At 38.3% G+C, this 27,581-nt stretch overlaps 1 protein-coding gene across 2 annotated transcripts; it reads right to left on the minus strand.

The window, feature by feature from the left end:
• Positions 1 to 1,323: 1,323 nt before the first annotated feature.
• Positions 1,324 to 26,421, minus strand: RHBDD1 (rhomboid domain containing 1). 2 transcript variants are annotated; one of them, XM_030954806.1, is made up of 7 exons: positions 26,384 to 26,421; positions 20,126 to 20,645; positions 18,728 to 18,860; positions 15,388 to 15,476; positions 13,398 to 13,448; positions 8,817 to 8,939; positions 1,324 to 3,441 (listed from the first exon to the last, which is right to left on the minus strand). In XM_030954806.1, the coding sequence occupies exons 2-7, from the start codon at positions 20,556 to 20,558 to the stop codon at positions 3,329 to 3,331; spliced, it is 942 nt and encodes a 313-aa protein (XP_030810666.1). In that variant the 5' UTR covers positions 20,559 to 20,645; positions 26,384 to 26,421; the 3' UTR covers positions 1,324 to 3,328. The 2 variants fall into 2 exon arrangements, with proteins under 2 accessions (XP_030810666.1, XP_030810665.1); XM_030954805.1 differs by having other exon boundaries at positions 26,146 to 26,408.
• Positions 26,422 to 27,581: the final 1,160 nt, after the last annotated feature.

Below are 27,581 nucleotides of genomic sequence, written 5' to 3' on the forward strand. Positions count from 1 at the left end.
AAATGAGAGCAATCCCCATTCCCAGCCCTTCCCAGCAGCAGGGAGGGCAGCTGGATCCAAACTGTTCCAAACTGTTCACTCTTCCATGCTGGCCCATCTCCACCCTCGCACCTCTGAAGAGAAGCAGCAGTTTCAAAGGTTGAGCAGTTCTCTGTTTTTGTATAACAGCATATATACACTCAGCACACAGGGGTATCATCATTAAACAGAGCAAGGGATGGCCAGAGAAAGTTACTTTAGTCCCACAGGCAAAAAAAAAAAAAAAAGAAAAACTGCTGGCCTAAAGTGGCCAGTCCCTTCACTATCTCCTGCTACACCCTATATGCCTATATAAATACTGTTTTCTTGGTATTTTAAGGGGCTTTTTTTTCTCTTTAGGAGAAGTGGTGCTGCCAGGGAAATCAGCACACTGACACAAAACCACAGAATTTGCCTGTGCTTAAAGACAAGATGGAAGAGGGAAAAGAATTTTAAAAGCTAAACACAGTTCTTTCATCACATCTGAATTCTGGGCTGTGAGAAACCCTTACTTATTAACAGTAATATGTTAGGTCATTCAACCATTAAATTTCAAGAATGTGCCCATTAACAAGTCTGCTGATTAGGATTAATTAGGGAGCGGAATTTCTTACATGGTACCTGATCACAGAGTTTAGAGGAAGTACAAACAACTCACAAGAAATCACAGCTCCTACAACAAAGGAATCAAACTGCAGATACTGAAATATTTTATACAAAGCTACGTCTGCTCCAAGAGCCCTTGAGGCAGTCAGGCAATGACCAGGGCCAGAGAAGAAGCAAGGTCCAACACTTACCTGGGTAACTGCCCTAAATTTTTGTCCCTGAAGAGACCAAGTGCAACAGAGCACACTTGGGATTCATCTGCCACCTCTGCTCTCAGTAATGCCCTGAAAACTGACTGATGGGGGCTTTCATGGCAAAAATCCTGCTGAGGACTCACAGAATAGTTTGGGTTAGATGGGGCCTTTAAAGGCCATCCAGGCCAACCCACCTGCAATGAGCAGGTGTTAATAAACCTTCCAAATACTGTACGTGCCAGAACTTTTCAGTAATCTAACTCCAAAGCTTTCCCTAAATTAGAAAGAAACAAAGTTAGTCCCAATACAATCAATCTACCCCCTTGGTATCAAAAGTCTTATTTCTAACAACATAGCAGCAGGTGTCATTTAAAATATACACATTATTAATTACTATAATTAAAACCAAACAGCTTTAAATGTTAAAAAAATATTTATTTCAATTCTGTATACAAAAAAATGTCAAAACAACTGAACATTTATTAGTACTGAAAATTTTTGTGAATATTTAATGGCATGTATGTCTAAGTTCACTTTACAAAACCAAGTGCTTATAGAATTGTAATCGGGTTTTTGATTTTCCTTATCTTTTTACCTGACTAGCAGCACATCCTGTGCTTTTCAATAAGAAAAATATCAGAGTTTAGCACACACAGTATGTTACACTGCAACTTTTGATCAGAGCATTAAAGGATTTCTGAGGAACCAATGCTACATCTCTCTCATTTACATCCAATTATTACCTGCTGAGAAAAGTATACAGGTTTTTGAGACTTATTTTCAGTGAACATAAAAAAGTTGGCTTTCTATAAAAGTGTCTGCTGTTTTACTCTACAGCTATTGCATATATACAAAATCAACCAAGCCCAAGAACACACCAGAAATCAGCATTCTGTCTGTACCTGGATTCCCACCGCAGTTGTGCCTGCTGTGTCCCAAAATCTCGAGCCCAAAGTCTGCATCCTGATATTGTGCTTTTCCCAGCAAACAAGAGCTTCCCTCACATGCATTAGCTACAAACAGAAAGGGCAGGTACTATTTATTTAAAGAACATAGTAAAAAATTTCCTTTCAGGATATTTTTCTGTATGAAATATACAGCACTGTTTTTTATATTAAAAAAATAACCTCATAGAAAAGTAGACTTCATAAAGCACAGGCTGCTGAAACCCGTAAACTGCTTATCCTAATCCTCACTCCATCCGGGCTGATGAGGAGAATCCAACAGGCCTGTGTCAAAAGCCAATAACCAGATTATTCTTCTGCAATCACACCGCTCTGCAATAGATTTACAGGAACATCCCCAAGTTCTTTCATTCTGAGGATAAAATGCCTGGACAAGGAGTGATTTTCATGGTGATACTGGAACCAAAGCCCTCGAGGTTCATCAGTTAACATTAAGAGGCAGCAGCGCCATAGAGAGGACAGACTTATGTGGAGGGTGAGCCCAGTGGGACAACTGAGCTCTCAGGTCTCCTGTCAACTCCTCTGGTTGGGTAAGGAAATTCTCAAAAATGAAGAATTCAAGGTAGCCTGTGTTTAGGTATGATCTCCACAAGTCTACAAACTCTCAGCTCTGAGATTGGTCTTCAAACAAGATAAATACTGGGAAATAGTGGAATTTTTAAAGCTGCATGAACAGCATATACAAAACAAAATTTCCAAGCCTTCTTAGAAAGGGAAACAAGACACTTCAAAATATTAGTAAATAAATATATGCTTTGTATGGCATAGCCACCTACCTTTACACAAAACTCCTAATAAATTATTTCAGCTCTGTAAAGGGCAGCAGTTTTTGATTTAAAACATAAATATTAAGAAAGGCTTTAGGAAAACATAAGTAGTAACAGCTCAGTTTTATCTCATCCAAGTTCTAGATAATATGGCGTGAGGAAGACTGCAACACTGAAGTTTGTATTAAATAATTCCTTGGTAAGGACAGCAGGGGAAGGATAGCTGCAACTATTTGTCTGCTCAAGAGTTTAAACCTAGATTCACATAACCCAGCTACTGTCATCAAACCAATCTTTTCAAGTGTCATTTCATATGGTAATCCCAAAAAATGAGCTGGTCATCACAGATAACTGAGAAAGGTTTGTAAGGAAAAATTGCATAGTTTTAAAGTTACACAGAAAACGTGACATTTCAGTTGCAATGGATGAAGAAAACTTGTTGTCTGAGAACATCAGCAGTTAAGAAGCCAAGGAATTCTTAAAGCTATACAAAATAATTTAAGGAAAAAGACAGTTTGGAAAAACCATCAGTCTTCTTCCATTTAAGGTGCATTAAGACGGAGATGGCCAAAGATCACATATTCATTCTTATCTCACATTTTTTTATTCAAGTTCCAACTTTGAGTCGGAACTCACAAAATCCTACGCAGTTTTGCAGTAAGTAGTAAAAATAATGGAAAAATATTATAAATTATTCTGTAAATTACAGATTACAAATAAATCTGTAAATATTTTGGTGAGCCTGAATAGCACTTTACATCAACACCTGCCGACTTCATCATCTGTCAAATCTACGAAGCCTTCGCCTTCTCATGTCCTCTTCTGAGTTCTCAGGTGGAAACCAAAACCCATAAGGTCGCTGCCCATAATTGTGTGTTCCTCCACCAAAATCTACAAGACACAATGAAAAACAACTGTTATTTTGGTCTGTAATAGGAGAAAAACGCACATATATCCTGTAAGCCAAAGCGTCAAAACACAAAGGAGACAGGGAATTGAATGTTTTCAATACTGATGGTTTCAGGGCAATTACAACATCCAGAAACTGCTCTGAAAAACAGTCAAATAAAAAGAAAAACCAAAACCAGAAAACTCCCCCAAACAATAAAGCTACCACCACCCAAAAAACCACCCCAACCCAACAACAAAACCAAACCAAACAACAAACCACAACAAAAAGAACATGTAACAAGTATTAACCCATTAAGAATAACAAGTATGAACAAGTATTCACATTTTTCACGATCCCTGCTTTACACAGTAAACTCCAGAACGTTAAACTATTTCAGCGTCCTCAGCAGTTGTTTCTGGTAAAAGCAGCTTTTGTGTTTGCTTTTAGTACCGAGTCCAACATGTGCAGCCCCACAGCAGAGGCACACACAGCTCCCACTCCCAGCTGGCAGCAGTTTCACAAGGAAAGGACATGTGGCAGCCCAACCATTCCAAGTGTAAGCAAAATCATCTGAGCAGCAAGAGCACACCCAGCCCCACAGCTCTGGGCCCTGGCACCCCGAGGAGCCAGGACTGGCCCTTCCAGCAGCTCTCCAGAACTCCCATCGAGGCATCCAGCAAAGGAACAACGCAAGGCTTGGTTACACACAGCAGCTCAGCTGAGGGGCTCGGGGAAACAAAATCACAGCCTGCCTTCTGAGCACAATTACAGTGTTAAGGACAAGCAAATTTGCTTTAAAGGTAATAAAACCTTTGTAACATTCAGCATTTCTTAAGCTTCCACCTGGCCACATAGGGTTAAAACTGCATCATAATGCTGTAGTTTAATAATTGATTTTTAAATAATCATAATTAAACTACTTGCATTTTTAAAAAAATCTTTCCAGTAGTGAAATTGTCAACTAAATAACAAAGTTTCTCATAAAAACATTTTTCTATACAGCATCCCAGGTTAATTTTTATTTAAGAAAACAGATACCACTCACACAGTTAAGACAATTCTTTGCATAGTCCCCATAAAATATGCTCAACACTTCAAATATACATGTGCTTTAATAATCACTAGTAATAGAATGAGGTGCTATAAAAAAAGATGAAAAATGCTCTTTTATATATTGACCCAAAAATAGAAGGCTACACAATATATTTTGACAAGCTTTAAGTTGAAGAAAAGATCTTTTTTTACATCAAACAATATGGTGAACAGCAAAGTCTGGATGTTTTAAACAAACGTATTTGCATCTGCATGAAGATATTTAAATTATCCTGTTACCTAAAATAGTTCCCTGACACCTTTTTTGCTTTTAATTACTGCAGAAATATTAATGAAATCACACCTTCATCTTATCAAAATATTTATAAGCCACAGTATTCAGAAATGGTAATTAGGCCACTGCTACTACTGAAACACCACCTGACATCTGTGCAAGAAACCAACACAGGCTTTTCAACACATCAGCAAAAACAAAGGCTAATGGAATCTAAGACTGCATTCAAAGGACATGGAAAACTGCAACAACACTGGGTGACAGACAAAACCAAAAGATATAGTACAACAAACTTAGAACAAAACATTAGCCTTTCCATGACATATTTTACAAATTTATTGTGAACTAGAATCACGTTCTGTGAATACAGAAGACTGAGATCTCCATCCCTACCCTATCACTCTGTGTAGGAGTTTCTTTTGTTACTTAAGTTCACAATTATAGCACTTTGGAGCAGAAGAAAATCACTGTAATTGCAACAGATGTACCTATACCTGTATTAATGCAATGCCACAGAAGTGTTACATTAGACATTCTCACTTGATTTTTCCTCTTCTCTGAAGTTATGACCTTATTTTTAGGTTAGAGAACATGATTTGCAAGACAGTCTCTGTAAGAGTCGGGAGGAATATATGAAGCTACCAAACTGTTAAAGTCTCACTAGTAGAAATATGCAATTAGGTCTGATAAGAGGAGTGTAGCAAATAAATAGCAGAGGTATCACAAAGCATTATGTCTGTAATTTTTTTTATACCAGCTTTAGTTGTGTTAAAGAACAATCTAGAACATTTCAGTTGAATAGCTTACCATTTTCAGTATCATCATCTGTCCTGGCACTACTGAATGTGCCATCCATACAAGAACCAAACTATACAAACACTTAAATAGCCATACAAAGAACAGACACTTCTCATTTCTACAAATCTGTTACTTCTGGAGAGGCTTTGCTGTAGAAGATAATGAGGTAATTTCTTTTGAACCCAGCAAGGATCACACAGCTAACCAAAACAGAGAACTCTGATATGGATATTTGATCAAATGTCATAACAACTTCCAACACTTGCTTGGCTTTCATTTTTACCAGTTTTATATAAATTGGCTCTTCCATAAATAGTATAGCCCTGCTAAATATGTTATAACCACAGAATATTATTGAAGTTTACCAACCAGCACTTGAGTGTGCTACAGATCACATACAGTGCAATATATTGAACACCTCACTGTTTTGTGTTTCACTAGAAGTCAGACAGAAACTATAACTGAATAGAAAATATAAAATAGCAAAACTGCTTTTATTCTTTCCTGTTCTTCCCTCTGCAAAATGCAGACATGCTATACAGTCTGAGAGCTTTGGCTTCTGGTACTTATCACTGCCTCATTTTTTCCTGCTCAGCTCCAAGTAGACCACATTCATTAGCCTTTGCTATTGTTTCTAGCCCAGCCTTTTCAGCTTCTGTCAATGTATGAAAATTTTGTCATGCTATGAAGCAAACTATTCTTCCTGGTGCTGATGTCAATATGTCTCATCTACAGACTTGAACATAAACTGGTGAAGAAGACTGATGGAATTAACTACTGTTTCTGTGCTATGCTTTGAAACAGCTGACAAATGAAAAATCAAATTAGCAGGGAAGTAGCTGAGGGTAATGAGTTCAGAAGGAAAGTAACATACAATGAATCCAGACATAGCTGGATTGTTACAAGAGCAAGCCAGAACAATCTTGAACAATTGAACAGTCTCTGTCTCTCTCTCGTTTTTAAAAGAAGATGGTAAAATTGAGAAATACACAAAACCATTCCCTCCCCAAAAGTCTGATAATTTGCTTTGGTTAGGAGAGGAGATGGCTAAAGAATTAATCTTGAATCCATTCATACTTAAGGAATTTTGTATTTATTTTCATCATGCTTCAAAATCTCATCTTTCAATATCAGTATCAAATAATACACTCTTTTTGAAGTAACAATTTGTTAAAAGCACACTGGTAACATTTTTAGAATCCTAACCCGAAATCCTAACCCCTAACCCTAACCCTGGGGCTGCCTTTTGCAGCTCCAGCGTGCCTGGAACTCCGGGCTTTGTGGTTTTCAAAACCCTAACCCTAGATGTAACCCTAACCCTAGGCAGTAACCACAGACTAGGGCTCAGGCTGTTTGCAAAGAAAAAGCTCTGCAGCCCCCAGCTGCCCCTGCTGCCCTCAGCATCTCTGTGTGTCACCCACTGTCCCCTCTCCCTGCTCCTCCCTCAGCTCCCAGCCTCTGCCACCCTCAAGCCCCCACAGTGCCCCTCAGTCTCTGTCATGCCCTGAAAGGACCCTAAAAAACCCTATAAATTCCCTAAAAAAGCCCTAGTTTTCAAAGTGTCCTAAACACCCCACAAAAACCTAGAAATAGCCTCAGAATACACTAAAAATACCTTTCTTTTAAAAAGTCTCTAAAACACCCCTAAAAATCCCCAAAGAACCTTTAAAAAATCCCTAAATAGTCTTAAAAGAGCTCAAAGAATACCCCAAAAAGCTTTAAAATGCCCTGATAAAAACCCTAAAAGATTCCCTCAAAAATCCTAGAAATACCCTAGTCCTAAAAAAGTTCTCCACAGACCCTCAATATTCGTCAAAAAGCCCTGAAAACTTGTAAATAGTCCTAAAAAAGCCCCAAGAATACCCCAAAACACTCCTAACAACTCCAATTAGTAGTAAGACAGCCCTTAAAACACCCTAAAATAATTCTTTTAAAACTCTGAAAAAAATCCTAAAGGTATCCTAAACATTCCCAGAGAATTCCTAAAAAACTCCTGCAGAAACAACCCCTAAAATATCCTAAAAATCCCAGAAAAAATTATATATAATAAGAGAGCCCTATATTAATTGTGGTACCTGCTATTACAACCTATTTCAAATTATTTTATGTAATTTTTTGTCATGTTAAGTACCTGTTTCATCATCTATGTAATTGCAAGAATCCCTGAATGTTCACACTTCAGGGAAAGCATATAGTGTTCAAAGGATAGTGCTCATTCAAGCTAATTATTTTTCAAACTAACTGACAGGGAAGAATATCCTAATTGCCCATTAGTACAGTAAATTTCATCTCTTCCTTTGTGTCCCTGAAACGGATGTGATCAGTGACATGCTCTGTATTATGTTCTTTGTGAAACAAGACATCTGCCTATGGGCAAACTGAACCTTTACACAGCTTGTCTAAGGAAGTATTTTAAGAGCTCAAATCTTAGGTCTCACTTGTCCAAACTCAAGTGTTCCAGCAGGCAGGAGAAAGTAGTGCAAAATAAAGCAAGATCCCTACCTATGTGATCACACCAAATTCTACTGGAAACAATATATGATGGTACCTTTTCATGCTTCACTTGCCTGTGAGGCTTAAAAACTGCAACCAGCACTGAAACCAGGCACTAGCATAGTATTAAGAAATGCTGCTTTTCGTAGGGAAGCTTAAAGTGAAATTTGGTTTGCCACAGCAATCTGCTAGTGAGGTACTAGTGAAATTCATTCTTGTGTTTCATCAAAGGACATTCTCAAAAAAAACCACATTCCCTCTGATAGCACAAAACTTACCTTTGTTCAAAAACACAAGGAGATAAAAAAATACATCTTACCTGGAGTGTTGGAGATTATTTAAGGCTACAAATGAAAGTTGCAGATGTTTCAAAGTCATACATGTAAGCTTTTAAAGTGCATTCTGTCTACTTATTTATATTATAATCTTATCACTTATTCACGTTCTGTTTTCTTGATAATTTCAAAAAACTCCACAAAAATGGCTCATTCTTTCAAGTAACATCTCAAAATGCTTAATATTAAAAGGAAGGATTTTTTTCTCAAACTCAATGTTAAAACTTATGCAAAATATCATCTTACAAAGATAGTAAAACACATAATACCCCTTACAATAAAGCTCATTTTATATCAGTTCCTTCCCAAAATTACAAGATATGTCCAAAAATAAGTCATGAGGAATACATCTTATTTCCCTCCTAAGTCCCTTTCAGTATGAATCATAACTTAAGAGATAAAAATGCAATAAAATTCCTACCTCTTTCATTAAGACTGTTTAGCACTGCTCTTTCAAGCTGTTCCTCTTCAGTGAGCCCACCTGTATAATCAAAGTAGCTCCTCGGAGCTCTGTATTGATAATCTGGATAATAGCCATAATACTCTGTAAAATGAATCAAAAAATAAAATAAATTGCTGCTACTCAGCAAGTGTAAAATCAGATATTATCTTCTTGCTACCTTTCTTCCACAAATTGTTTTAATTTGGGAAAGAAAAAAATTATTAGGGTTCAATTACTTCTACAATATATGCCATAAATTAACTTCTAATTTACAAAGCCACAGCATAGTAACAGGAAAAAAAAAAACAAGAGAAAAAAGATGGACCAAACATCTCAATTTTTTATAACTGTTAAAAGTAAGTGTCATAGAATTGCTATTACTAAGATGTTTCAGACAGAAATTGAAAGACAGTTTTCCTCATCTCCTTGTAACATTTAGTTGTCAATATTTGGAGACCTTACTGCTATCACCAGAACACAAACCAGGTACTGTTCAGGCTTTTTCTCCCCACCTCTCTTTCCCTTTCCCCCAGGGCCCATAAAACAATGTCATGATAAATTCCAGTCATCTTTGGACCCAGAGAAGCCACAGGAAAAGATTCCTGCAGTGCTGCACAGAGCTCATGTTGTGCTCTGGCACAGCTAAACCTGCCCTGCCAAAAGCCAGCACAGCACAGATCTCATCAGTGTCCCTCTCACTGCTGCTGCTGCACTGCTGACAAACCTCTCTGGCCTTTGCACAGCTGGCCAAAACCAAGCACAGGCCATCATCCACCCAAACACATGGGATTCAAAAGGAAAAAATTCCTTGGCTAGAGAATTGAGCAACACTCTCTTCCTGCTAACAACACAATCTGATCTTGACTGAGCACAGAAAACCTAAGCTGAGAAAATTATGGAAAAAAGTCACACTTTTCAACTGAGGAAAACTATGGAGAAAAGTTCAGTTTTTCTATTCCATTTCTTACTATTTTCAAAATACAAAGCTTTTGTGATGTGTTCATTTCCAGAGAGCTGAACAAGGGATTTTGAAGAACCAAAGTACACAAAGGTTGCCAGTTTCTTCCAGCTGAGAGAAAATTATACAGAGGTTTTTCAAAATGAGAAAAATGGAAATATTTTTGTATTAAACAAGTACAGCAGGCCATTTCCTTTTTCTTCAGATAATTAGCATCAATGATAGTCTTATGATCTTTCATTGGTTCTATCAATTCCAGGTGAAATTTGTGAAGTTTCTGTTATTAACAACAAATACAGATGACAAAGTGAGGACAAATAAATCATTTCTATTTTAAAATTATTTTGCTAAAGAAAAATATCCCAAGCTCTAGAATCTTTAGTTGAATAAAACCAGCAATACTCTGTCTTGAAAGTTATACAGAAAAAACAGGAAAAACTGAACAGAGTTCAGCACAAAGTTCTACATAGAATTATATATATTCCTCTGTATTTGCAAATATCCCTACATTGACTTTATATACACATGTACACATACACAGTAAACACACGCATTCTGTCTTTTTCCAATTCTTTCTTGTCTTGGAACACAACTGACATTGGAAGATTTTTCCTACACCTGCAGTGAAATCCAACTGAGGGACAACATTTAGCTGTTATGTCTGTACGCTCCCCTCATTCTCCTCTGCTTTATGTTAATCTGAATGAACATTTTCTCAGCTATAAATTTATTTTCTGAAGGCTTCAAAACTACATGCATGAAGAGGGTAAAAATCCTGCTACTAAAAGCATTAAATTATCTGATGAAAGCAAAAGGATGCTGTATTTTAGGTTTGTTCTATTGCTGTAGTTTTATCTATGTTTTATGTTTCACACTGCCAGCAAGTTGTAAGTACTCAGAAAGCTGTAATCTTTTTTTTTAAAATGAGACACAGTTTGGTAACATTGACATGTTCAAGGTGTTCCTATTAATCAAAATAAATGTCCTAATACTTTATTCATGAACTGCACTTAGAGAAAACCTAATTCAGCTACTAAATACTAAATGTGCTAAAATTACACTTAAAACTTTTTTTCTTTCAAAGTTGTTTCCTTGTGCTGTTTCATAAAATCTGCTCTGACCATAGCTTCATCTATTTTTCTACTTAAATTGGTATTTAAAGGCACATAGTAATAAATCAGCAATGCCAGAAAGTGAAAAACTAATCAAGATATGCATCATTAGCCTATGACACTAGAGAGAGTTTTCTTCATTCACAGATGGCCAAATTTATTCCATATATCATACGCCAAGCAAAAGGTTAAATCTTCCATTAAGACTTCTGCAAATAGGATGAAAGACAATTACAAAGTATATGAACAGGGAATGAACACAACAAATATATATTTTCTTAACTGCAGTTGTAAGTCATTTTCGACAGATGAATTTAGTACAAAGAAAAAATTAAATGGTTATATCTAAAGGCAAATTTGGAAGACAGGATAATTCAGGTTAACTCTCTCCATCTCCCCTTTGTCCAAAAGAACTCAAAGCAACACCATTTGAGGACTGCTCAAAACACACAAAAAAATCCCAGACCTCCTTGTTGTCAGCATACCAGAGCTTTTTTTTCCCTCCCCATCATGGCAGATCTACTACATGAAATCTCTTCCATTTTCCCTAATTGAAAAGAATTGGAAAAGCAAACAGAAAGGGCTGTTGAGAATCTCTCTGCTGCTACTCCACAAGGGTGGTCTCATACACCCACCCAAGCTCTCAGCAGCTGGTGTTTGTACAGGGGCTGTAACAGATCACAGAGTTTAAATGTCAAGTACAAATTCTTATCTTCATTAGCTATTAAAGGACTTTTTCCAATATAAATCTTTTGAGTTTCCACCCACCCTGCTGTTCTGGCATACTGGAGGAAGGTTCAGTGTCTGTGAGCAGCTGGGCTGAGCAGCACCTGTACCTGGATGAGCCCCTTCCCCTGGGCTGAGACTGCCAGCCATGGGAACAGGTCACTTGTGCTTGCTGCACACGCTGCCTTCACCTCTCATTTCACTTCTCAGTAGTAATTGTTTTATTTCTTTACTGGCCTTTAGATCAAATGTTTTGTGACGTGACAGTAAGTGAGAGTAATGAAAATCCTGGGTAAATATACTTTTAAGTTGGCACAATCCCTGTTGCTGAAGAAAGCAGACTAAGATCTTTTGTTTAGGAATTACAAAACAGATGTTTCAAAAATACTTAAGGGCCCAGAATCCTACTTGTGGGAACTATTTAATGCAATAATAAAATTGGAGATAGATCATGGAAGACAAAGTCCATCAGGGAGAATAAAAGTAGCTATAAACTTGGCTCAAAGTAAGCACATCTCAATTATAAAAGACTACACAAAATAAAAACCCCTGCCTGACAAAACATCAGAGAACAGTAAGAATGATCAAACGTACGAAATAGTTTCCTTATAAGCAACCAGACAGACTTTAACTTTCTGAAAAGAGGGAAAAGATAGCCATTGTGAGTACAGGACTGAAGTCTAAAAAACCATTAAGGAAAGAAGTACATAAAGAATGAAGGTTTAGTCTCCCTCCCCAAAGAAGAATTAACGTGCATCAAATGAAATTAGCAGTTAGCAGGTTTAGGCCAAACTAAAAAATGACAGATTCTAAAGCAGGAAACACACTGTGAGTCTTTTCTGATGAGCTAGGTGTTAAAAGTGTTCATGTTGATTCAAAGAGCTTTTTACAAATTGATGGAAGAAGGATCTACCACAGGCTATTAAAGACAAAATCCTCCCATAAAACTTTCTGCTGAGAACATCTTTAAGTCACAAGCTACTGCACACTGGCAGATATTTGAGAGAGTTATCACTATGCATTTATCCTGCTCTTCCAGCAGATGCCTAGGAAAGAGCATAAATCACTGCAGGAAGTAAGAGATGCCAGGATATGCATCCCTTAGCTCACATCCAACACCCAGAGCCCTTCTCCCAGCCTCTCCTGGCCCCCACAGACAAGGACTGCACCTATTATTTCTGTACACTCCACAGGCAATGATTCAATGCTCTGCAGGAGAAGTGAATCAAATGAGTTCCACTCAGTGCCACCATTCCAACCATCCATCTATAAACTGCAGATGGCCTAAATTCAGTCTGCTGAGGAGGGGCTTCCTGCACATAAATTACTTCATTTACAGAGAGGGCTCAAAGGAAGAAGATCCTTGTTAGAAGGGAAAAACCACCCTAGAATGGAACAGATAAATTTGCCAAATGAGGGGATATTTACTCAAGTCCAAAAGGCTGCTTTCAGTAGACACAATTTCCCCACTGCTACACCTTGTGCAAAAGGGATGATATTTCCCTGAGGTAGCATTTTAGGAAGTCATGACCTTAATTTGAGGCTTAAGCCTCTTGTACAAAATCTATCCCCACACTTGCCTGAAGAGGAAAGGTGAAACATGCCCAGAGAAGTAATATAAGTTTAGCAAGTATACGTGTGCAGAATATTTTGTATACTCTGTATGTTTCCATTTACATAGCTCTCCTATAGGTTTTCTCATCATTAGCAGAAACTGTTTGTAAAGCTGGAGTAAGTTTTTGGTTAAGTGGACAGAGTACTTACCTGAATAGTAGTCCCTTGGCCTGTCAGGCTCAGTGAAGAAAGAAATGCCAGCTAAATAAAAGAATAATGCATATACTGTTAGAATAATCATATTTTCTTGACAGAATACAAAATTCAAATTTAAAGTACCCTTTCTTTAAGGGTTTCATAAGATACAGGCAGGAAATCAGTCATGGATATCTGTGGATTGTTTTGGCATCAGTGAGAGAATATACTATTGCAAGCTTGTATGTAACAGATTTTATAGTAGAGTGCCATGTTCAAGCAACAGAACCATGTAGACTAGGAAAAAAGCAAACCAACCTACTATGTTCTCCCAGAACACATAATGAACAATTTCTTTACTGAGAGTATTCATTAGTAACTACGTTTAATGCACAGAAACTGAGGACTGGAGCAACACTGTATTATTCCTGCTTTGCTACATAGGAGGAAAAAAAAAAAAGCCTGTGTGCTCAACACTGCTTCCTGCAGCTGTCAGTCACACAGAACCTGCACAGCAGCCAGGGCAGGTTTCACTGACAGTACTGTGGGGTTATCACTGAATCCCAGTGTTGTCATCTTATTGCAGGGGTTCCATACTGTTGTCTCCTTATCACAAGTTTCATACCTTCTTGGTGTTTCTCCTGGGCAGCTCCTCAGAGCACTGACTCTTTCTTCTTCACAAAGCAGCCAACTGACTCCAGTTTCCCTTCTCAAGCAGCCAACCCACTCTTTTACAGCACTTTTGTTCTCATTGGTTTCAGCTGTGGCCTGTTAAAGTCAGGCCTGTTGTTAATCTTTGATAATTGGCCCAGCTGCAACTCCTTAGGGGTAAGATGACTTTCTACACTATCTTTATTTTCTTATATTCTATCCCCCCTACATCCCTGAGAAATTGATTGGAAGGGACCTCAGAAGGTGCCCAGTTCAACTCCAAGCAGAGCAGAGTTAGTGAGGAGATCAGAGAGGTTACCCAGGCAGGGCTGCATCTTGCCAAGTCCAAGGTGGAGCCCCTGAAGCTGCCCTGGCAGCTGAGCTGATGCCTGCCTGTTCCATAGTGATCAGGCAGTTCCCCTGGGGCACAGCATCATGCAAGGTTAACCTTTAACTAACGGGACACCTGACACCTGTTCCTCCAGCAAGGCAGGAAAGCTGATGCTCTGGTGTCATTTCCCTTCCAGCTGCTGAACATACATGACCTACAGACTATCCCCAAGCTGTGGTCAAAGCCCCAGTGAGAGCACACACATCTGAACAATTAATTCCCCACTGCACAAACACCGTATCCATGTTCACTTTGATGGAACAGTCATGAATAAAGTACTCAACCTATCAAGTAGTCAGACAAAAAAAGCCAAATATTCTGCCAACCAACCCCAGCACAGCTGCTGTGTTGGGGCTTAGACTTCCAGTTAAAACACTGACATCTATGGGACTGTTCATTTAAAAGTTTGCAGGGCTGTATTTAAAACAATTGTTAAGACTAAAGATGTCTAAAGCTATAATCTTTTTTAGAAAATAATTATTACTGCAATATAAGAAGCTGTAATAACACATTGTTGGAAAGCTTGAGAAATCCAGCAACCATTTCTTAAGCATACCACCACATTTTTCATACCATACAGACTTCCATTAGAATCACCATAACAGCAGAAATCAAGATGGAAACATTTGTTTCTGACATATGTTTATGGCTTCACCACATTTCACTTAAAGTGACATTTTCATTGAAAGATTATACTCTAAATAAATACTTGAGAAGAAGAGTAAAAGTTATTCCTCTAATTAAAAATATCTGAAAGTCACATTTATTCTTAATTGTTCTTATCCATATTTAAGAAAAAAAAAAGAATTTTTTTCTTCTGCACCCACTTGAATAAAATGAGCACATCTTTAATTGTCAGAAAACTTGCTGGAATGGGCTGAATTTCTATATGCAAGGCTTACTGAATTTCAAAAATAAAAGTGTTCCTTATGCAGATGTTGTAAATTCAACAAAATTATATACCTGCACAGGCTCGCATGATCTTTTTCAGAGGTCCCATAGTGTACATCAATCCAACAAGAATCCCTGACAGATGCCCAGCGAAAGAAGTCCTAGAAAATAAAAAAATCCTGTGAGTAGTGGAGAGTCTTTTTGGTAGGGATACAAAAGGGAGAGAGTAGAACTAGTTGTAAAGATAAAATCTCTCAGACTTCCCAGAGAAAGTCCTTGAGACCAAGCACAGAGACATTACTTGCCTGAAAGGTTGTAATGCCAAGTCTTCTTTCTTTGTAACTACCTTAAAATTGGGAGTTACACAGTTACAGGAGAGTATTTAACAAATATCCTGAGAAAGCCAATTGGAGAGATCATTTTAGTTGCAATGGAATATGATTTCCTAAAAGCATTTAAAGACTTACCAAAGGAGTAAACTGGTTTTAAGCTTTAGAAAAGTGACTTACATTGTAATGGCTGGGTAGATCTTACCAAAACCATGTACATTTCTGAGTGAAAGCACAAACACAATACTTTCTACTGCACTATCCATGCAATCCTACAATTAGTGTAAAAGAAGCGTGAATGCAGATCCACTGCAATCTTTGTAATACACTTTCTTCAAAATTAAAAGAACAATTGAATTGCTGAGATCCAAATTCTTTTCTATGCATACCAACAATTTCTTTAAAAATATCATTACCATTTGTATACAGAAGGAAAAGGCTCTGGAGTCTTTTGAGAAATCAAACCAGAAGCACATGTTTACAGTAAACAATATTTGCTGAAGTTATTGATATGACTAGGGGGTACTCTATAAATTAAAAAATCAATTTTCAGCATTCAAGTTAAGAGTTAAACTCTTTTGTGTCTAAACATAGATTAAGAGAAAATCTTCTGAATTCAAGCAGGTGTAAACACTAGTTGCAAATTTTTCACCTCTCTTACCAAGTTACAGGAGCCAATACACTAAACATTAAAACTTCCTCATATGTGCAATTAGAAAGAACTCATTTATACTGATTGTCAAAAAATTTAAATAATACAAGCTAAAATGAGCTTTTTTTTCCTTTATAAAGTAGAAATGAAACCTCTGTTTAATGCACCAAGCGTAATGCTTGCATCAATTTTTACATTTAGGTCAGTGATCTACAGGAATTTTACAGATGATGGCACAAGCACTCAAGCCAAGCCACCTTCCAGGCATCGATGTAAGGAGACAGGAAAATGCACGTGTCACTAGAGGGAGGTAAAGATCACATCTAAATTCACTCTTTTGCCACCTACTCAACCTCAAACTCTATAGTGCCACGGGGAGCTGCAGTTCTCTCTTGTTGGTTTTTAACAATTCTCTAGAGAGTAACACAAATGCTGATGTGAAAATTTATAGACAAAAGCTAGTTACCAAAATAAAGTATCTATAAGGAACTAATTTTCCAAAAAGATTTTCTGGAACAAATTTTCCAAATTTATGAAAAATGCACGCCTGACTTGGAAAATGTCTGACCTCAGAAAATTAAAAATACTTAGAAATCACCTACTCTAGAAATCACCATCATGATATTGGTTCACCTAAGACTTAAGATATCTGCTCAATTCTGGAAGGGCACAGATTAAACAGAAAGTAACTTTTCACACGTCTGTTCTTCCATTAAAAAACAATCCCAAAAACTGCTAAGCAAAGCCTACATCCTTTTTTGAAGGTGAAGATTAGAAGGACACTGAATGCACTTTAAATTTTTTCCAAAACAAAAACATTAATGAGAAAGTAAACTTCTAAATCCTCTCCCAGCACACAAACGCAGGTCCAAATTTATGCATAAGCTTTCTAACTGGGCAGAATTCTGCCCCAATTACTGACCTCTTATCTATTCAAAATTAAATTATGCAATTTGGTTTACAAAAGGCGCCAGTTAAACATAGACTTCAAATACAACCTGCCCTGAGCACAGAGATGAGCATGTAAGAGCAGTGCTGTGAGAGATACAATTGCTATGGTTCATTGCAAGGCAGTAGGCAGTTACTAATTAAACATATGTTCTAGGATATGAAATTCTGGAGATCACTACTTGTTTTCTGTAGCCCCCACTAGCATTTAAGTGCTGGGAAATTGCCCTCTGTAGAGGTCACTGTAGAGGTTTAGATGAGGCAGCAATCTAAACTTCCATGAAATTATGAATTTTTTAAATTTTATTTTTGGACTTTCTATCTACTCTCTAACCCAAAGACATTTCTACAGTAAAGCAACTGAAAAAGAACAGCACACAATGTCTGAATTCATGTTTTTCCTCTACCATAAACAGTAGGATATGGTTTTACTTCATACACAACACCTTCCACTATTCTTTAATTAAAAACAGTATTGTTAAACATATCATCAAATAAAACCTATGTTCAGCTAAAGTAGCAGTTTATGTACTTCAAAAAAATGTTATTAATGCACCGAAAGCTTTATTTTTCTATTTGTAGCCATGCCATGGAGCTCACAAACAAAACTGCATTTGGGCAGAGCACTCTTCTGTCTCTAATCCTCACTGCAGATAATTGAGCAGCCAGGCATAAAGCCATAAAACCAGTGCTTAACCTAAGCAATATCTGAATTCTCCTTCTGCACTAGGAAATGTTCTATCAGCTATATCATAGTATCTGACAAGGAATATCTGAGTATTGCTGAGCTCTTTTTTTTTAATCTTTCTGAAAAAGGGAAATTGTACATAAACTGTGATTTGATAGTTCATGGGTTTTGTGTCTGTACTTTGCATATATTCAGCAATGTGATTCACAGTTACAAAATATTACATAGGAAAATTACCCACTTGCAAACAGGACTTAAATCAACTGCAAAGAAGAGCAAGGTTCTCCCAGAGGTAGGGGCAGATGAACTGTGCTGGCACAGAGCACCCAGGGAAACTGAGGGAGATGACCAGCAGCACTGCAGGACAATGACAGTGACAAAACTGGCAGAATACTGGATGATATTCTGATCATAAATCAGAGGAGTGACTAAGCCAGAATGGTCTAGGACAGCAATGGCAAGCAAAGAGTGGAATGCTGCTCAGCTAATGAAGCCCTGGGCACTGTGGTGGAGTAGTTTAGTTACCTCCTTGAAAAGGCTCAGCCCTTTTCCTTGTCCATCAACTTTTGTTATCTTCCCTCAAATACTCAATTACATCTGCTGGGAACAGTATTTCAGGTTTTTAACTTGAGATGTATTCAAAATTTTTTTTTGGGTTTTAAGGAAAAAGAAGACTGCAGGCCCAAAACTGCACTGGGATACCAGCTAACACTACTCACACTTCAAGAGACATTTCAAACTACTCCAGATAGCCCAAAACTCTTCCCCTTTCCTTGAAATATCAAATGCACTTACCCTGGGGAGATAAAATGAATAGCCACTAGCTCCACCCAACAAGCATATTTACTGGATATGGGCAATCCAAAGACACTGCTCACTCTTCCTGGGTTATAATGGTTGTTCAGAACTTTCAAAGCAAACAAGACTCCTGCAAACAAGAAGAAATCACATGAAGAGAGAAATACTTGTGCACAAATAATAAAGAAATGCAAACAATTTGAAGTACCATGCAGTTTCAAAGCATCATGAAGCATACTGCTGCATGCCAGAACAGTTCTGTTCTTTCAGTGATACTTTTCAGTGACTTAAAAAAAAAATACAAAAACTGTATATTTGTATAACAGCCAAATCTAAGCTGGTTTTTAATGTGCCTGCTCACTGTAGCTATTCAGGTATTCAAAACAATACAAACATAATTTAAAATGGGAGTTCTATTGAAATAATTGACAAAATTAGTGAACTCAAAAACATGTTCTGTGACTTGAGAACTCAAGCCACTACTGAAAACAAGACAAACAAATACATGTAAAGCTCAACAGTAGGTTCAAATTCTGAGTTAATGGAAAATCATCTTACACATACTCCAGAATCACTTGTTTCTGCAAAAAAAAGTAGATAAATCATCTTTAATCACAGTAAACAGTATTAATTTCTAACCGACTGCAACTGTTTTATCATGCAACTGCCAGCCAATATGATGGAGTGAATTCAGAGAACTTATTGGAAGTGTTTATGAAAAAGTCCCTCTCAAGAGAAAGCTCACAGAGGTCTAACCAACTTTCTTAAAGGCTGAAAAAGAAAGCTTGCGTTCTCAGGTTACGTCCCAAGGACAGCAAGGAAATCCCCTACTTATCTAGAAATGCAGGGCTACTTTTCTACTTGACTGCAGATTTTTTAAAGAGAAGAAATTTATTGACTTTAAAATGATCTGCTAAAGCAACAGACAAGACCATTACTGGAAGGAAGATGGCCACAGTCAGGTGTTTGGATGTTGCTAGCAGAAGGAAATCTAGGGGAGTCTCTCCAAAGACAGGCACAAGTAATTTTAAACTGACAGGCTTTTCTAGAAGCCACCTAAGGAGCATCATTGAAATGCTTACATGACATCTGAAAATCAAGAGTTCAGACTTCAATTAACCAGCAATATTAAACAGAAAACACAATTCTCCCAGGATGATGATATTTTCATGTTCTCATGTAAAGTCCCTGCTGGTCATAAGAACATGAACTGAATTACTTTATGTTCATGCCCATAGTACATGCTTGAAATTTAAAAGTAGGACAAGCATACTGATGTGACACTCATACATATATACAGATGTACACCTATGCTTTCTGCAATTAACAGTTATTGTTATATAGCAAATATACAGATTAATTTTACATATGTAAATTGGACCAACACTGTCTTACCTGAAAAACCTACGCCACAGTTCATTTCATAGGAAGGATCATCCAGAATTATCACAAGCAGGACTTCCAGCACCATGTAAACTACTCCAATCAGTACTGAAAATACAGCAATTACGTAGGCAAACCATACGCTCTTCAGCTTTCTTTCCAGCATTATGCCCTTCCAAAGCATGGAAATCATGTTATAATACAAATGCCAATCATCTGCATGGTGGAAAGGAGCAAGCAGCAAACGCTGCCAGTTCTTTTTGTGGACAGCTTCATCTACACTGAGACACACTTCAGACAGTGGCCTCATAGGATTCAGAAAGAGAAAAATATTCAGTACAAGTACCCCAAGGGTAACAGAAGGAATGTTCTGGAGTCCAACTTGAGAAATTTGATAAAGCAGCAAAAGCAGCCCAGCACTGACTCCTCTTTGCCTTCGTTCCATAGTTACTTCTTCATTCAAATAAATGTGAAGATTATTTCAATTTCGAGTCTTTTGTTCAATTTCAAAACCATACAAGTTTTGGAAATTCTGAAAGAAAAAAAGATAACTTGTTATATACATATTGCAGTGTTTTGAAGCTCATCACTGTTTTTGTAAGTTTGTCAACATAAAAAAATTCATCAAAGTAATCAGCTGAGACCTTTTATATATCAGAACAAAAATTCAAGAGAGGAAAAGAAATCAGAATTTGTAAACTGATACAAAACACAAATAAAAGAGATGTATACAGGCAATCCAGACAAGTATTGAGAGAAAAAGCAGCCTGCAACCTCTGTTTCACATCCTTCCAGAGGCTGTACTTAATCCATTAAAATACTTGGGTATTCTGGACATGTTTTCATTAATTCTGATTCAGTCAGAATAATTAAGATTGCAGGAAGGAAAACAGTTTAAAATTCTTCTCTAGAGTCTCAGTTACCAGGATTCCTATTTTTGCCACATATTTAATTTTTTTTATGACTATTTTTCCAACTTTTACAAACATTCAAAACAAGCTAAGCTTGAAAATTAAAAGTCACAATTTTGACAAAAGGAACAGAGACACAGCTAAGTACTCCTAGCTGCAATTTGAAAATTGTTACTGCTTTCCTAAGGATGAGAATAAAGAGTTTAGTTCAGAAGTAAGTGATGGAGAAAACTATAGGGGGAAATCATATACAAAAAAATCTAAGAGTTGTAATGAAATTTTCATCTTTGCCTTATTTATGCCAGAAAAACCCAGAAGATTAAAGAGGGCTACAGAAACAGATCTGGCTAGAAACAGATTTACTCTGACAGGGACTGACAAGAGAGGAGGGGAGGGAGCTGCACTGGATAACACAGCCCAGGGGCTGTGAGCATGGAACCACCTGTGGAAGACAGGAAGAGAGCCAGGATTCAGAACCAGACCCAGCCTGGCCAGTCCTGCTTCACCTCTGAAAACTCTGCAAGGTGCCCCAACCACAGCACAGCCTCTCCTCCCCTCCAGGGTGTCCCTTCTTTGCAGAGCTACTGGAGACACACAACACATTATTCCATGTGTGAGTATCCGTTACGTAGAACCAGCAATATACAATTCGTCTTCAAAATTCTGCCACCAGATTTCAAATGAAACCACCTGAAATAATGAGATATATACAAAATTCTCATTTCAACACCCCACTAACCTTCTTTTTTACTATATATAGTTAACATACTATTTTTTTTATTTAAATGCCTTTCCAATTAATACAAAAATTATTCCTCTTCAACATTTTCATTAGATAAACAAGCAAAAATCTAATTCTTCTAGAGGACAGGGAGAAAAATGGCACATTTGTAAAGGACAGCTCAAGGTGCAAAATTTAACCTTCCCCATTTTATCTGTTAGGATTTACTAATTTCACATTTCTACAGACCATTGCCATGCCTGCAAACACTTTGCTAAATATGTTTATTCAGGTATTCAGAGTATTCTTAATAATTTGATTGGGTTGTCTTCCACAAAGTGAGTGAGCACACAGAAAAGAAGGAAAGCACTTCTGGATGATGTTATCCTGTACCAGCAAAAGGACCTGGGAGACCTGCACAGGGTGGAACATCAAGGACAACCAGCTAAGGGCCAGGCTACCCTCTCTGCTTATCCTGAAGTGAGGGAAGCACATAGTTCCATGCTAGTTCACACACAGAATTAATTAATGCCACTTCTTATAATTATTTTTTTAGTCTCTGTATTTCTGTTTAAATCCCATTTATGCTTATTATAGCAATTTAAGAGAAGAAAAAACCAAATTGGTTGTGGTTTTTTATCCTGAAAACGACTGCAGTAAACGAGAATGCATGTAAAATGTATTTGCTACATTACAATGAAAGTGACTACCTTTTTCCCACGTTATTATCTTGGAAATGCTACATAATGCCTGAGCCTTGTCCAAAACCGAGTGAAAACAACAGAAACATGCTTTATACCAGGCCTCTTGAACATGTAACTTCCTACACTGGTGCCTTCTAAAACCAGCATCTAACGATCACAATTGAACTGCAGGGACCACAGCCGCAGCCCTCACAAAGCTCACGTGAACCAACCTGCTAAGCTGCAAATTGGCCATTGCAGATAATTACATTGTCAGTCTTTGACTTTAAAGTCAACATTACCAAAAAATAGTTAATCCAAGGTTTAATCAATGTCATTCTCTTTTTCCACACTAGCTCTGATATCAGATACACCAACACCCCCCAATATTCTAATAATCTTCTGCCCAGACCTCTGGCTTTTCTTGTCCCACGTGCAGAGTTACATCTTTTTTATCACAAAACAGTTGACACAAAAACTGTTAGAATTTTAAAGTGAGCATCCTTTAAATGCAAGTTATGAGGAAACATCAAAATCTTGCCATACCATGTTATTCAAATTGTCAGTCTTGTGTTTTAAGTTCCCATCTCTGCTTCTGATACCCTTAAATTCCCAATTTAAGTACTTTCAACACCCATGCACCTAAGAAAAGAAACCCTCATCCAGCACACAGCCAGACAATAATCATGGAACAGGACTGGGAATGTTTTCCATCATGATTTCAGCAGCACCTGTCATCATAAACCATTCCCATTACTGGGAGCAACCAAAAACATCAGCCAAAACACATTGTGTGTTTGATTCAAAGGAAAAAAGATGCTAGCAAGAGAACAGTAGTTATTTGAGAAGCTCCTTAATGCAACTCCCTTAAAACACATAGAGCTTTCAGCTGTTTGAACATTCCTCCTCAGCCTCCACACTGTTCATTAAAAGTCTAATGAGGCTTGAAACAATGAAGCACTTTTTTCTTTTTTTTTTTTGAAAATATGCCACCTACTACAAAATGTACAAATTTCCAGAACAGACTTGAAACACACATTTGTTCTGCATCCAGGCTGCCACGTGTCTGCATTTTTTGTCACCTACTCAAGATAAATGTCTGAACTAAATATTCTTGGAATTTGTTTGTTTGTTTCATACTAAACAAGTAAAAGCAGTTGAACTTATTTTTACTGTGACAAACTCCCTTGCTCACTTGGCAACCATAAAATATTATGACTTTGCATTACTAAAAAAATAATGTAATAAAGTAGATATTTTAGTAAATATCAATTAAAATGAGATGTTCTACTGTCTTTTCCTAGAGCTGTAATTTGAATTTAGAGGAAAAGAATCCCCCTGTGCCCTTGCTCCCCCTAAACCAGACATAACTATCCTGAAATTTTGATTTATGTTTATGCAAAACCAAGTACACTCTGGAAAAAAACTTGTGCTTTCAGCCTACATGTTGAGATTAGAGCTAGAGCAATGTCAAAACCACTTGAAACACGAAGGGTGAGTATCAGATCCCAAGCACAAAGCATCCCACAGTGAAGATAAGCCTCAACAGGCCCACAGCACCTGTCTGTGAAGACAGGATACAAAGGCTTCTCCAGGTAATGCAGAATCAAATCAGGGCTCTTAGGGCAAAAGGGGAGGGCAAAGGAAGCAGGAGCCAACTGTAAACACTCTCACTGTGGCCCTCAAACTTTGGAAAGAGGTGGGGAAAATGCCTAACAGAAAAAAAACAACCAATGCAAGGAAAAATAAACTAAAAAAATGAAACACAATGAATCATCCTGTTTATATTGAATAAGTATGCAAGCAGAAGGTCAGCCACAAGCTGTCAGCTACAATCAGCTTTCAAATGTCCAGTCAACTACACAGTTCATAGCAAAGACAAGGTCCTGACTTAATTATAAAATTAATTACTTCATAAAGAACAACTTCGGGATTCATCAGATGCGCCTCTAAAGGGCTTTCCTTCACAAAGGAATACTGAAAGGTGAACTCAAAAGACACAGCATTTCAGAATTTGGTAAGAGAAGTCAAACATCTGTAATAAAAATGTTTTAAAACTATTTAAACTCCCTTACTGAGACAATTCAAAATTAAATATCAGCCTTCAATGACTTCATAAATCCTTATATCACAGTCTTTTTTTATTATGTAACATTTTAAATTTCATTCAAAGTTTTCTGTGAGAATAAAGAAATTCTTCTGCCTCTTATATCTGCTTCAGCATGAAAATTGAAACTCTTTTATAGCGTTTTTAATCCTCTTAGATACCACTAAAGGAGGAAGTCCTTAACAAAGTAAGCTTTTAAACTAAAAAATTCACCTTAAAACTGCAAATTGTGTTCTTAAGGGTGCAACAGTTACTGTTCACAATAAAATATACACGTTAAACAATACATGCCAATAACTGTTTTAGGCACCTTATCCCAAAATAAATGAGCCAGCTTTCACCGGAAAGAACCCAAGGGACTAGGTCAAATCTCTCTCATAACAGACAGTAATTAGTAACTGCCTTTCAAAACACCAGGATACATCTGCACTAATTGAAGTTGGAGAAGTGAAACTGTCATAAATATTTAATATTACTGTACTTGCAAAGGTAAGAGGATGTCACAGCTTAAAATAAAAATACATCAAAACAACAATGAACTTCAGATTAGGCCACAGCTGAGTTTTAACTTCACAGATGTTTTACTCAGGGTCAGGGATTTGGGGTTTGTTGGGGTTTTTTCCCCACTCGATTGCAATTGTTACATGTGTACAATGTTAAAACTGGGTAATCATACTAGAAGAGCATCCTCCTTTATCTGAAGAATTTTTTAATATTATGAAAAATTAAATCATCAAGGATTGCTTGACTCCACTTCAGAAATGCGAAGCACAACAGCTCTCACAATTTTGGCGTTCCTTGGTAGCTTTGAGGGAAGATTTGTCTGCAGTGTGTAAGAGAAAGGAAGAACAGGAAACGCACTTTCTGAAGAAATCCATTTTAAATACTAGTTAAATAAACAATTCAGAAACACATGCTTTCTAGTATTAGTATTATACTACTGTTGTCAACACCTCCATTCTATGTCAATAAAAACTAGTTCCAGGAAGAACATCACTGTGCTATTTCAGGAAATCAAACCAGCTCAGGTATTGTTAATTACATTTCACAGACACCTGAATTATTCAGACTCAGGTGTTTAACAACTGTAAGAAGGCTTACCAAATGCAGACAAGATATACTCCCCTTTGCTTCTTCTTTGATAGCTGCAAGTTATTTGCAGTTTTTGGGGGTAGGTTTTTTTGGTTTGTAGTATTAACAAAGAAAGGGATATAGTTGTGGCGAGTTATTGATTTTTTAAAGAAGTTGTTTCTACAATTTATAAAAAATACCACTGCGGAAAACGGGGCAAACGGAAGCAGCAAGCCCAGACCGGGGCGGTGTGAGGAGCACCACCACGTGCAGCTGCGGATAAGCCCCGCTGCTCCCGACACCCGGCTCCTCCCGCCACCACAGCGCTCCCAGGAACCGAGTCCACGGGCACGACGCTGGGTGTGTGTATAAAGATAATGGCTGCGAAACCGTGAAATACCGCGAAATATTCGGCTTCTCAGGCCGCTTCAGCTCCGTCATTCCCACCACCACTCCTTGCAGCGACGGGAAGGAGAGAAGCGCGGTGGAGGGAAACCTCCTACAGAGCGCAGCTTGAGGGCAGCTTGAGGGCAGCTTACCCAGCCCAGGCCACGCTTGTCGGGGCTTGCACCGGGCCCCCCCTCGGTAGGGCGGCGCTCCCCGGGTGTGGCCGCGCCCCTCACAGCCGGGGGGCCGCTCTCCGCCGGGAGGCGGCGGCAAAGGCAAGACAGGAGGAGGGCAGGAGAGCAGAATAGGAGAGCAAGGCAGGAGGAGCCGCGCAGGGACGGGGAGGAGGTGGCGACGGCAGCTCCAGCATCCCCCCGCCCCTGCACTCACGTTCTCCGGCGGCGGCCGACCCGGAACCTCGCGCCGCCCCACGTGACCCGCGGCCGCCACTCCGCGGCGAGGGGCGCGGCCCCGGCCCCGCCCGGGGAAAGCACCGCGCATGCGCCGGGGCCGCCGCGCCGCCAGGGGTGGTGTGCGCGGGCGGGCTGAGGGCGGAGGCGGGAGAGCTGAGGCGGCGGCTCCGGGTGGGTGTTGGCTGCTGGCACTGCCCACTATTAAAATACATAATCGGCTTGCCTTTGAGAGCGTTTTACTGCACATGCAAAACAGTAACTAGTTCTGTAAGTTTAATAGTTCGAGGTTTTTTTTTTCCCAAGCGTTAAAAGAATTAGATGAAGACACTGCAGAATCACAGAATCAACAAGGTTGGAAAAGACCTCTGAGATCATTAAATCCAAACTACGACTAAATACTACCGTGTTAAACAGACCATGACACTCAGTGCCACGTCCAGTCTTTTCTTGAACACCTCCAGGGGCAGTGACTCCACCTGGACAGCCCATTCCACTGTCTAATCACCTTTTCTGTGAAGAATTTCATCCTCATGTCTAACCTAAACCTCCCCTGGTGCAGCTAAAGACTGCATTAGTTTCACTTTTGTAGAGTACTCGTCATTGGTGTCACTGTATTGTTCCCCAAATTTGACACATATCCAGACTGTGAGCTTTTTTATTAATATTCAGTAGGGAATACACTGGGCAAATTATAAGTGCCTGAAATAATAGGTTCTCATATAAATGTTGGCAAGCTGATGGTGCAAATATGTGACTAGAAATGAATCATACAAAACCCATAGCCAAAGCTACATGTAAATGGCCTGATTTTGCTGTCATTTATGTGGCACTCAGGTTTCATAGAACATTTTGGCAACTTGTACAAGTATGTCATACAATTTATAAGAAAATTGCATTCTGCCCTTCCAAAAACAGCACACAGCTCAGCAGACTGGCAGGCATGAAAGGGGCTGAATTCCTAGAAACAGGGTGGAGATCAAGTTAAAGGAGCAGGCTTTGCCAAAACAAGCAACTTCAGCATAGTCCTCGCTTCCAAGAACGAGCAGAAGCCAAAAGAGGCGGGCAAGGCTCAGTGTGTGCCACCATTTAGACACATTACCTTAAGCTCCTTACTTTTGGCACATTTAGATCTGTTACTTCAATTAATGCTAATCATAATAATTCATAGAAATCAC

The sequence above is a fragment of the Camarhynchus parvulus genome, chromosome 9 (genome assembly GCF_901933205.1).
Source record: "Camarhynchus parvulus chromosome 9, STF_HiC, whole genome shotgun sequence".
NCBI classification, from domain to species: domain Eukaryota; kingdom Metazoa; phylum Chordata; class Aves; order Passeriformes; family Thraupidae; genus Camarhynchus; species Camarhynchus parvulus.

Bases quoted from the DNA above. Each gene is read 5' to 3' on its own strand.
- RHBDD1 (XM_030954806.1), bottom strand. From the start codon at position 20,558: ATGGAACGAAGGCAAAGAGGAGTCAGTGCTGGGCTGCTTTTGCTGCTT. The intron at 18,861-20,125 runs GTAAGACAGTGT...TCTTGTTTGCAG, and splicing joins CTGTGGCGTAGGTTTTTCAG to GAGTCTTGTTTGCTTTGAAA. The intron at 3,442-8,816 runs GTAGGAATTTTA...TGTGTCTTGTAG, and splicing joins AAACAGTCTTAATGAAAGAG to ATTTTGGTGGAGGAACACAC.